We start from the raw sequence: 12,014 nt of genomic DNA, 5'->3' as shown, positions 1-12,014 counted from the left end.
AGGAAAACAGCAACAGTTGTTGTGAGAAGCATTGTGAGAGCTGTGAAGAAAAACTACAAAACATCAGTCAGTGACATCACAAACAATCCATAGGGCAGGGGTGAAGGTATCTCAATCAACTGTTAGAAAGAAGACATAGAGAGTAGCAATACAGAGGTTATACCAGATGCAAACCACTCATCATCGAGAAGAAGGCGTGATTACAGTTTGCAAAGAAGTACAGAGATGAGCCACAAAAGTTCTGGAACAATGTTTTATGGACTGATGAGACCAAGATTAACCTCTACCAGTGATGGAAAGGCCAATGTGTGAAGAATGGGATCTGCTTATGATCCAAAACATACAAGCTCATCTGTGAAGCACAGTGGATGAAGTTTAATGGATTGGCCTTGCCTGACTGCTTCTAGGGTGGGCTCACTAATCTTTATTGATGATGTACAGTAACTCAGGATGGTAGCAGCAGGATGAATTCCGAAGTCTAAAAAAACTTCAAAAACAACAAAAACAATCTTTGTCTGCCAACTTACAGAGAAATGTGTCCAAACTAATTGGGAGGAACTTCATCATGCAAAACAAAACCAGAAATGACCCAAAACACACTGACAACACAGCAAAAGACTTAATTAGGGAGAAAAGGTGAAAGGTTTTAGACTGGCCAAGTCAATCACGAGACCTTAACACAATTGAGCATGCATTTCACCTCCTAAAGAGGAGATTGAAGGGAAAAATACCCCGAAACAAATAACAATTGAAAGAGGCTGCATTAAAAGCCTGGAAAAGCATCACAAATTAAGAATCCAGCAGTTTGGTGATGTCAATGGGTCGCAGGCTTCATGCAGTTACTGCAGCAAGTGATATTTATTTATAAAATGTTATTTACTTTCATTTACTTAAATACTCTGTTCCAATACTTTTACTCTCACCGAATAATTGGGTGGCCTGATACCAAAGGTGCTATGTTCTAAGTAGTTTAATACATTTAGGTTTAAATACCAGGAAATAAAAGCTTCAATTCTGAACTGTTGTGTTCATCTTTTTATCTCAAGCCCCAAATGTATTCAATGTATTGCAAAAACAAAGGAATTGGCCTTGCTGTTCCATTACTTTTGGAGGGAACTGTACATAAACTGTGCTTAGCAAGTAAAATGCATCAACCAAATATCAAGGATACTATTCTCGTAAAATTCAAAACCGAGCTGCCTAGGCCTTTCTGTCCAAGAACAGACAACGCACGCTTGTTCAGCTATGTATTTGAGGAATGGAAAGGGATTCTTTTGTCTTTTGTCTTTATTTTACTTTTTGGCTACGATATCCTCCTGAGACATGCACTTAAATAAATGTTCCATGTTTGACATAGGCTAATATGTGTCTTGGATGACAAAACAGGCTGCAGTGAAAATATATTTTTTAAATTATGTATATATTGTAGGTTTCACCACAGTAGCCTTCAATAATTGTTTTTTGAGATTACCAGAGTGGGGTGTCGTGAAATGAATTTCCATTTTAGGAGCACAATATGCAAGGATAGCTATATGCAAGGAAATACTTTCATGAATGATACAAATAGTGATTAAACATTTCATCCTCTAATTACGGAAATTGATTTTCAGGAAGTGTTGATTTATCTATTAAAGATTAAAAAAATTATAATCGGACCATTTACAATTCTGGAGCCAGTTCTGTAGTTCGGATTGCATCACACATCCATGAACTTCGATACATTTCGTAAATACGTTCCAATGACATTATTTGTGCCAATAGGGTTGCCGTATCTGCAGTCTCACGTATCTCCGCCTGCTCGAGTTTACGCGAAAACTGCCAGGGCATGGGGAGGTAGCGAACGATTAGCCTCTTCAGGACTTGGAAAAAAATATTTCACCCGGTGTTGGTAATCAGTAGCTTGGTGGTTAACGTTTGCTGCATATAGTAAATGTTAATTAATTTTGTTTTGTAATGGATAGCTTATTCACGCCTTTACGTTGTTTAAGTGAACAACATGCTTTAGAATTATATAAGGACGACAATGTGGAAACCGTGACTTCAGTAGAACAGGTGAGTTTGCTAACTTGCTAGCTAGCTTTCCTTCCACACTAACGATTAACGTTGGCTGAATAGGCTACCTGGCTACTTAGCCTTACTTTCACTTTTCACTTTACTCGAGCTTAGTTAGTTAGTTAGCTCTAAGCTAGCTTAGCTTTTAGCTACCAAAATCAAATGCACTGTATTTTGCTGGCTGGACTAAACATGCTTGCCAAGGACTGGTGTGGTTAGTAACCTAAGGTTAGTTTACTTGGGAGGCTACGTTGTTAGCTTTTAGCTTGCTTCCTTGCTAGCTTGCTAGCTAATATTTTGTTTCCTTGAGATTGAGAGTTGGTTTGTCAGCTATAAAACGTTAGCTGTAATGTTGTGTGATTTTAGCTAATGCCACCTAGTCTTATTGCACGTTCCGTAGGAAAAGTGATGTTATGTGTTTGCTAGCTAACGTTAGCTAGAGCATGTTACAAGCAAAGACCACCGCGCCTTCTTCTGAGCTTCCTTGCTATGCTAACGTTAACTGTCTTGTTCAGAAGACATCGAAGCTAGCGAAATTAGCGAGAGGTTATTTTTTATTTGGTGAGCTCACTTGCTGTCATAGTTTGGACGACATTTTAGGCTGGCTGACTGAATAAATTAACTTGTATAGTTAGCTAGCTCATTCACTCCTTGTACGTTACTTAGTTAGCCGGCATTGCCTAAGCTGTTAGCTTAGATTTATAATGGCTGCCTTATTGTCCATACATATATGTGTGTGTGTGTGTGTGTGTGTGTGTGTGTGTGTGTGTGTGTGTGTGGGTGGTTAATTATGCTTGCAATTCATCAGATATGGGGATATAACGTTAACTTTGGCCTCATTTTCGTCGAGGTTCCCCAAGCAGTCGAGGCTCTTTATAATGACAGTTAGCGTCATCTGGTCTGTTGTTCAATGTCTTCATTCAATCAATAGTGGTCTCATTTGTCCGGTCCAATGAAAAGTTCCATTTCCTACCTGATCCGCTATTGTGTTTTCATTTTTAAGAATAAAGGCTCCTTCTTACGTTTTGTGAACGTTAGTTGCATGTTCGAGGAATTGAAATGAATCATTCTACCATAACTGCATGCTACAGATCTCATATTCACTATTAAAAGTTTGCATTTTATGTTTTGTCTGACTCACTTCCACGTCTGTTTGTTATCCAGAAAAAAGTGGAACGCAGTGTCCGAGAGGTTTTCAGTGTTTACCAGCAAAATCACACATTACCACAGTAAGTAAAGTTCGGATGCAAAACCGCTACAGTTTCATCTCCTCGCTTTGGTATTGCAGAGCCAGTGGATTTGACCACCTCTCAACAGGGTGCCCTACATCCACCCAAGCCAGTGTTTTGTCATGTCTGCATTGCGTTATATGCTCTGTTGCACTATATGAAATATTTTCAGCATGGCATAATTATTCCTGGATTTATGAAGTGGCTTCAAAGATATTTGACTCCGTCACTTTGTTGACCGTTTAGTTTGAGGATTTTGTGCCTATCTCCTGTGAGCTTAGCGAAATCAAACACTTGCGTTATCTAAGATGAGTTGACTTAAAAATGATAAAATACATCTAAATACAGGAAAAACACATTCAAAATTATTTAGGAAGCTTCTCAATATTGTTTTTAAACGGTGTGTTCACTGTGCCAGGTTAACCTATCATATACTGCTTTTGCATAACTAGTTATGGATATCTCTGCAGATTGTTTTACACTTTGTTGGGTTGAAATACAAGTTATTCGCTGGTGTTCCTGAAAACCTTTTTTTTTTTCTTTTTCTTTTTTTCTGTCTTCAAAGGGGCATTTATGGCATCATTCATCCATAAGGATAAACATTGTCAGATTTCATTGATCAATCCACTTTACGAGTAAACAGTGACACACTGTAAAATAACCCAAAGCCACATTCTTAAGGCCGTCGATACCTGTGCTTCTCAGTGGAATTGAGGTGAATTAATTCTACTTGTAATGACCTTCAGTTTGCTGAACTGGTGTCTGTAGAACAAATAACCTTTACCGAACAGGTGCATGTCCCTGTTGAATTGCAAGGTACAGTGCCTTCACTGACCTTTTATAATTGGTCATCCACTTTCCATTCAGTCTTAATCTCCCTCTGTCCCTTGAGGTTTCCATGGCAACACTTATGTGTAATGATTGGGATGCAGAACATGAGTAATGGCATAGTAGAGTTATTAGTCTGTGTTTATTTGTTCTCTTAGACCAGGAAATACTGCAGAAAGTGTTTTTTCCTTGTGGTTCTCTGGCCACTTCTTAGATATTTCAGCGTTTTGTTCCGTCACTGTATGGGATTAAGTCCAGCCTCTACAACAGTAGAGGAATAATTATATTGATTTATTTTTAAAGGATTAAAGTATTTTATTACTTTAATCTATTAAATGTAACCTTAAATGTTATTTCATTCCTAAGCAAAATGAGCAGGAACATCCCCAAGAGGAAGGCTTTGCTGAGGCATTCGGTTGTGTGCTGGGCTTTTTTCCAGTGAGAGAAAATATGATGAAATAATACTTTAATAACGTTTCTTCCCTCAAGGTTTTTTTAATGCTCCCCATCGACTTTGTCCATCTGCAAACTTATCTTTAATGAGATATTTTAGGTCAGTAGGCACTGCAGGAATAACTGTTAATTAAAGCCATGCTTGTTGCAAGGATCTTTTGCTCTCCTTGTAGATTGCAGGGAAAGCTCTGAATATTGTTTCTTTATAATAATGACCGCAAGATTTATTATACATTTATTTCATAATTTGTGGGCGTGCAGGATGGCCGAATTGGAATTTGGAGTTTGTGCTGAGCTGCTGACTTATGTGAATATGAATATGAAATGTGTTCTGAATCTGAATGTATGCAGTGCATTAGATATTAAAAAGAAAAACAATTTCACCTCTCCTCCCCTATGATGGTCTTGGAAGTAGGAAGGGCAGCGTTTAGCCTAGTGGATAAGGAACATGACTGGGTGGTCAAGCCCCAATGTAGCCATGATAAGATCCACACAGCCATTGGGCCCTTGAGCAAGGCCATTAACCCTGCATTGCTCCAGGGGGATTGTCCCCTGCTTAGTCTTTGGATAAAACTGTCAGCTAAATAACATTATTATTATTATTATTATTATTATTATTATTATTATTATTATAACAACAACAACAATTATAATTCTTATGTTCATCATCATTATTATTGCTATAGAATGATAAGGATAACAATATAATTAAGAATAAGGATAAGAATGATAATTGTTCTTATAATAACAATAATAATAATAATAATAATACTAATGATTACTATTATGTATTGAGTACAGAACCTGAGTGCAGAATGACCAGATTCGTAGCTGTGACTGTTACACAGGGCCATATTTGTGACTCACTCTTTCTTGGCCCTGGCCTCATCCCCCCCCCTAGTTGGGAGGTAATTGTGTTGGAGATTTAGCCCTGTGAGGGGTACTGCTAATGATGCAAGAGGCTGGTCCCTGACCACACACTGCCAGCATGTCCACCTTGCGCCAATTAAGAGAATCCCTGCTCTCCAGCCTGAAATTAACAGGAAGGTTATGGAACAGTCAAAGTAATTATGATTGGGACTCGCTGACTCACTTTATGGATTGAGTAGCCTTGGAGAAATATTCCCTCAAATCTACTCAATATGTGTGTGATATGCTTGGAACAGATACATTTATGGATATTTGAAGGTAAGTCTGCTAAAAAAGAAATATTGAACAATGACAAAACATTTTCTAGTTTTAGGGAAGATTCATGCCTGTTTTTACCTCGTATTGAAGCGCAGAGTTTTATAAAGGCTTCCAAAACTGAACAAATTGATATTCTAAGTGATTCTTTTCTTGAGTAGTCTGTAGATTTTCTAAGGCTTTCAAAGTCAAAGCTTTTCTTCACCTTAGAAGCAGGATATGAGGATATTGGTTTTGACAGACTCACTAGTGTCAGGACACGGGGCCCCTCTCAATCAACAGAGCTGGAGTTCGGCACTCGGCAGTACACAGCCATTTGTACAGCGCGAAGGGTTGAGTATGGAGGCAGGAGCTTATCCACTTTATAGATTTCTCTGCACTTTTTCCCAAACCAAGAACGAGGGGGTAAATTACAGGTTATTTTCAACAACTTGCAGCCATTGTTACTGTAAATTCTTAATCATGAATTAAATGTATTTGTACTCCATAAATATTGTGGCATAAAAATCGATTTAGTCAGAAATGCAAATATAGTTACAAACCCTACAAGTGTAGTGTTACAAACTAATTTGTTACTGCTTCTAAGGATATGAATACTGTAGTGTGAATGCAAATATAAATATCCACATATTGTGAGGTAGCTACTCCTCCAGGTATATAGTAATAATACTATAGCTCATTGGGTTTGCTGAGCTGTACCTCTTGGTAAAGGCATTTCTTTTTCCCCAGGCCTACGTTACTGAGGGATCAGCATTACGCCTATCTGAAGAAGGGGCTACGACATCTTTCGGACGCGTATGAGGTAGGCCCTGCGGCAAACGCGAGTGTGATAGTTACAGACCGGGAACCCGTCGCTAGGAAAGGCGTGTTGCGTGAGCGTGTTGGGGTCTCCTCTCTGTGCAGTGCCTGGACGCCAGCCGGCCCTGGCTCTGCTACTGGATCCTGCACAGCCTGGAGCTGCTGGAGGAACCCGTCCCTGCCTCCATCTGCTCAGAGTGAGTACCGCCGCAAAGCGGCTCGCCACCAAACGCCACTTTTCTGGTGCTCTGCCTTGTTATGGGTACTGTACCGCCACTAGTGTGTTTGGGTCAGTGATGGTTATACAGCATTTAATATTGAATGCTGGGGCAACATTGGCTCAGGCAGCAAGAGTGGTCGCCTGGCAGTCGGAGGGTCGCCGGTTCAATCCCACCCTGGGTGTGTCGAAGTGACCCTGAGCAAGACGACAAACCCCTAAATGCTCCTGACGAGCTGGTTGGTGCCTTACATGGCAGCCAATCGCCGTTGGTGTGTGTGTATTAATGGGTGAATGAGAAACTTCAATTGTACAGCGCTTCGGATAAAGGCACTATGTAAATGCTCGCCATTTACCATTTTTTTGCTGGGTAGATACCCGACTGCAGTGTTGAGCATTAGCGGTGAAGTGGCTGATGAGGCACAGCTTGTTGTTGCCTGGAGGGTCAAGGTAGGCCCTGAGGGCCCTGCTGGGGGAAGCTGAGCAGGAGCTGAGGTCTTCCCTTGTTTAACGAGCGCCTCTCTCCCCCGTACCTCAGCGTGTGCCGGTTCCTGGCCCACTGTCAGTCCCCGACGGGAGGCTTCAGCGGAGGCCCGGGGCAGCACCCGCACCTGGCGCCCACCTACGCCGCCGTCAACGCCCTCTGCATCATCGGCACGCAGGAGGCCTACGACGTCATCGACAGGTGCGGCCCGCGCGCGTCCCCCCCCCACCCCGGCGTGCACCCTCGCTCGCTCTAACCTCCTCCCCTCTCCACCCTCCCGCTCTAACCTCCTCCCCTCTCCACCCTCCCGCTCTAACCTCCTCCCCTCTCCACCCTCCCGCTCTAACCTCCTCCCCTCTCCACCCTCGCCCGCTCTAACCTCCTCCCCTCTCCCGCTCTAACCTCCTCCCCTCTCCCGCTCTAACCTCCTCCCCTCTCCACCCTCGCCCTCTCTAACCTCCTCCTCTGTCCACCCTCCTCCTCTCTCCACCCTCTCCCACTCTAACCTCCTCCCCTCTCACCCCCTCGCCTGCTTTAACCTCCTCCCCTCTCCACCCTCGCCCTCTCTAACCTCCTCCCGCTCTAACCTCCTCCCGCTCTAACCTCCTCCCCTCTCACCCCCTCGCCTGCTTTAACCTCCTCCCCTCTCCACCCTCGCCTGCTCTAACCTCCTCCCCTCTCACCCCCTCGCAGACGGAAGCTTCTGGACTTCCTGTACTCGGTGAAGCAGCCCGACGGCTCCTTCGTGATGCACGTGGGCGGGGAGGTCGACATCAGGTGAGCGCCGTCGCCGCAGTCGCGCCTGTGACGATCCGGGGAAGCGGGTGGCACGGCTGTTAGTAATAACTCTTGAGCTTGTTGTTATTATTAGCCTTTATTTATACAGGGTAGATTGACTGAGCATGCATGCTCTTTTGCAGCAATGCCCTGTTAACGCCCTGTTAGCCTAATCTACCCGTTTGTGTAATGGTTGTGCATGGCCGTTTGCGGTCGCTCTGGTCTAAGTTGTTTGCGGTCCCTCAGGAGCGCGTACTGCGCTGCGTCGGTCGCCTCGTTGACTAACATAATGACCCCCAAGCTGTTCGAGGACACACCCAGCTGGATCCTCAGGTAAGGGTATGGTGTCAACATTACACCTTTACACAAGAATTCAAATGTCATTTCCTTTTTTGAGTATGTGTGTGTTAGGGCTGCGCTATATATATCGCATGTTTATCGTCATCGCAATATGTGCAATAAACGCATCACAACAGACTGTTTGAACTGTGACGAATACTATTTAATTAAATTGGTTGGCTAGTCATGTACAATTTGTTCAATAAAATTGGATGTATTTTTTCTATTAGTTTTTTATTCAGTGGGCATAGGCTGTTCATTGTCTGGGGTCTACATTAGCCATGTACCTGAAGCAGAAAGTCAGTAGAACTCAGCTCACTTCAATAAGTCATATCATCGTTGCAATATTCATCAGCGTTATTGCATATTTCACTCATATTGCTCAGCCCTAGTTTTTGTGTGAAATGCGTTGTAATCACGGTGGTGTCAGTGACGGCGGCCTCTTTCAGGTGTCAGAACTGGGAAGGGGGTCTGGGCGGGGTGCCGGGCCTGGAGGCCCACGGGGGATACACATTCTGCGGCACGGCGGCCATGGTGATCTTGAACAAGGAGCACATGCTGGACCTCAGAACTCTACTAGTGAGTCCTGCCGGCACGCCTTATTTTATACCCACATACCTTTCACTCCACACCTGTCGATGCGCCCTGTTGGGTCCCGTGGTGCTACTGAGTACTGCGATGTGATACACTAGCAGTATGTTGCAGCTCATGATGCATGCGTGTGTGTTTCTGTCGTGTGTGTGCGTGCATACATTCCTGTTGTGTGTGTGTGTGTGTGTGTGTGTGTGTGTGTGTGTGTGTTTGTGTGTGTGTTTCTGTCGTTTGTGTGTATGTGCATGTTTGTGCCTGTGTGTTTCTGTCGTGTGTGTGTATGTGCATGTTTGTGCCCGTGTGTTTCTGTCGTGTGTGTGTGCATGTTTGTGCCCGTGTGTTTCTGTTGTGTGTGTGTGTGTGTATGTGTATGTTTGCACCCGTGTGTTTCTGTCCTGTGCAGCGCTGGGTGACCAGCAGGCAGATGCGCTTTGAGGGAGGGTTTCAAGGACGCAGTAATAAGCTGGTGGATGGCTGCTACTCATTCTGGCAGGCAGGCCTGCTCCCCCTGCTCCACCGAGCCCTTTTCAAAGAAGGTGCGCCACAGCCGAACTGTCTCCTGTACACACACACACACACACACACACCCACACACTTACTCACTCCCCGGTCCTCACTTCTAGGGAGAACCCTGAACCTTTTTCTTGTACTCAAATACACACACCTCACTGTTACCTGTATAAACATACACTTCATTGTAATGTGTAGACAGACTACCGTAATCTTTACAAATACACACATCCCATGTACATGCATGTAATGGATTTATTGTCATTAATTGGCCTGTTAGTCACTGTAATTTGAATGTATTCATTGCAGTTCAAACTGATGTAGGTAATGGAGAGTAATTGTCTGGGTGTAGTCATGACTGTGGTTGTTTGACAGTAATGGTAATTGTGAGATGGTGGTGTGGTTGCAGGGGACCCGACACTCAGCATGAGTAGCTGGATGTTTGATCAGCAGGCCCTGCAAGAGTACATCCTGCTCTGCTGCCAGAACCCTGCAGGGGGTCTGCTCGACAAGCCCGGCAAGTAAGTGTCGTTATACAGTTAGCGCTCCACGCAAACACTCGACTCACTCAACGCACGCACGCACACGAACGTACGCACACACACACACACACCAGTACTACTCATACTGCAATGGTAGTATTTTAGCAGTGTTCATAGATTTGTTGATGCAGAGGGACACTATTTATCTTGCCCTTGCTGAGTATTTAGTGTGTATTAAAGGAAGAAAAAGTATTGCTGCTATGTGCCGGTGGTAATTCATTAATTCCCTGCTTTATAAGATAGACCTCCCAGAAGATAGATGGATTATTTCTAATGGTGAAGTTGGGAATAAGTTATGAGATCTTAGTTGATGTTTCCATTTTGAAATACAGTGTATAGAGCCAACTATAGACTCCCATAGTTCATTGCAAAGTCTTTGTTAAGTTTAGCAGATGTCTGTGATGCGCTGGATAGGAATTGTATCATGATGCCAAAACAGGAAACCAGTTTTCCAACACATGTCAAAATGAGTCAGGATGATAAATTAATACAGACACCGCTGTCGGTGGAATTAGGATGAAACTTGTCACTATGAAATGGAAAACGTGATGGGAGACTGAGTTTTATATCGCCCATCTCCGTGATCTCAAAACGCAAAACAGGATGCTAAATCCAATCATATTCAGCACATAGCTATGCATTTAAACCATGAAACACATACTTTGAACCCAGACTTCAAGGCTACGTAGTTTGCTTATATTTAGCTTTTGCTGCTCTATTTAATAGGGAGCAGTATATGGGAAGTATCGTTCCCGAAACATCCACTACCTCCCTGTTCAGTGAATTATTCCTCATTATTGGTCATTGGTGTCCCACTGGGAGTTAGTTAGTGCCCGTTTGCCTTGGCCTCAGACTGCTGTGCACCTTGGGAGCTCTGTAGATAAAAGGGTTCCCCTGCATTTCTGCAGGTCGAGGGACTTTTATCACACCTGTTACTGCCTGAGCGGGCTGTCCATCGCTCAGCACTTCGGGAGCCGGGACTTCCATCACGAGCTCATCCTGGGCAAAGACGAGAACAGACTGGTGAGCTCCGGAAAAACCTGTGTAATTTTACCCTGGCTCAAATGTGCTCGTCGGTGTGCACTTTAACCACTCATTAGAGCAGGGATACTCAATCTTATCGAGAAAGGGACGGTGTGGTTGCAGGCTTTTGTTTCAACCAAGTAGTAACACACCTGATTCTACTAAGGTCTTTAGGAAAGGCTAATGGTTGATTCGTAGAATCAGGTGTGTAACATTTTCTATATAAAATAGAAAATAATAACATTTGGGTTGCTAATCTTCACAAATTGCCAAAATGGGTTGAGCTTAACTGAACCAGCCATGGTGTATTTGGAGAGAAAATATATTGTATTGCCTGAAACAAGTCTTACAATCCACCAGGGGGCCATGAAGCTTACACATCATTTGGTCACACAATTGTGAATACGTAATGGGACTGGGGAGGGACAGTGAAATGCATATTCCAGTAAGCTACCGCAACGGAAGGAAATGGTGTCTGATGCTCTCTTTTCCTTTTATTTTGTTAGGCACCAACTCACCCTGTCTACAACATTTGCCCTGAAAAAGTCGCTCAAGCAATCGAGCATTTCCATCAGCTGCCCGTCCCAGCGCAGAAGGAGGAATCCGCTAGCGCTCCAGAGCTCTCATAGATTCCAAAGGAAAAGCGCTCCCCTTCGACCTGTATACATGTATTGTATACTGCCCTCTAGAGGTGTGGAGGGAGAGACTTGTATCACTAATGAAGCTGGACCCTCCACAGCCCCAGCTGGATTTCTGAAGCCGGTGTAGTGACCGCCTCTTTTCTCTCTGTCCAATCAGCTGCTGAATGCCCCTCTGACAGATTAGCCGCTAAAATAATGGCTTGTGTTGCACTCCATTTTTAGTAAACGTCAAATAAAAGAAAAAAGTGTCCTGAACATTTTTATTTATTTTGTCTTTGGGCACTTCCTTTTACATACACTTTGAGACATTAGCCGGTTAATGTTTAATTTGATGTTCCATCACAC

General features: G+C 43.5%; 1 protein-coding gene across 1 annotated transcript; it reads left to right on the top strand.

Moving 5' to 3' along the window:
• Positions 1-1,767: 1,767 nt before the first annotated feature.
• On the top strand, positions 1,768-11,936 carry fntb (farnesyltransferase, CAAX box, beta). Its single transcript, XM_061244035.1, has 12 exons — positions 1,768-2,052; positions 3,217-3,281; positions 6,477-6,549; positions 6,651-6,742; positions 7,301-7,447; positions 7,940-8,023; positions 8,270-8,356; positions 8,812-8,941; positions 9,357-9,489; positions 9,873-9,984; positions 10,914-11,028; positions 11,535-11,936. The coding sequence occupies exons 1-12, from the start codon at positions 1,954-1,956 to the stop codon at positions 11,655-11,657; spliced, it is 1,260 nt and encodes a 419-aa protein (XP_061100019.1). The 5' UTR covers positions 1,768-1,953; the 3' UTR covers positions 11,658-11,936.
• The last annotated feature ends 78 nt before the right edge of the window (positions 11,937-12,014 follow it).

This window comes from Conger conger, chromosome 5 (genome assembly GCF_963514075.1).
Source record: "Conger conger chromosome 5, fConCon1.1, whole genome shotgun sequence".
Taxonomy (NCBI): Eukaryota; Metazoa; Chordata; class Actinopteri; order Anguilliformes; family Congridae; genus Conger; species Conger conger.
This window is presented reverse-complemented; position numbering and strand designations above follow the sequence as displayed.

Coding starts and splice junctions, on each gene's coding strand:
- fntb (XM_061244035.1), top strand. CDS start 1,954: ATGGATAGCTTATTCACGCCTTTACGTTGTTTAAGTGAACAACATGCT. Junction 7,448..7,939: donor GCCTACGACGTCATCGACAG/GTGCGGCCCGCG, acceptor ACCCCCTCGCAG/ACGGAAGCTTCTGGACTTCC. Junction 8,357..8,811: donor ACACCCAGCTGGATCCTCAG/GTAAGGGTATGG, acceptor GGCCTCTTTCAG/GTGTCAGAACTGGGAAGGGG.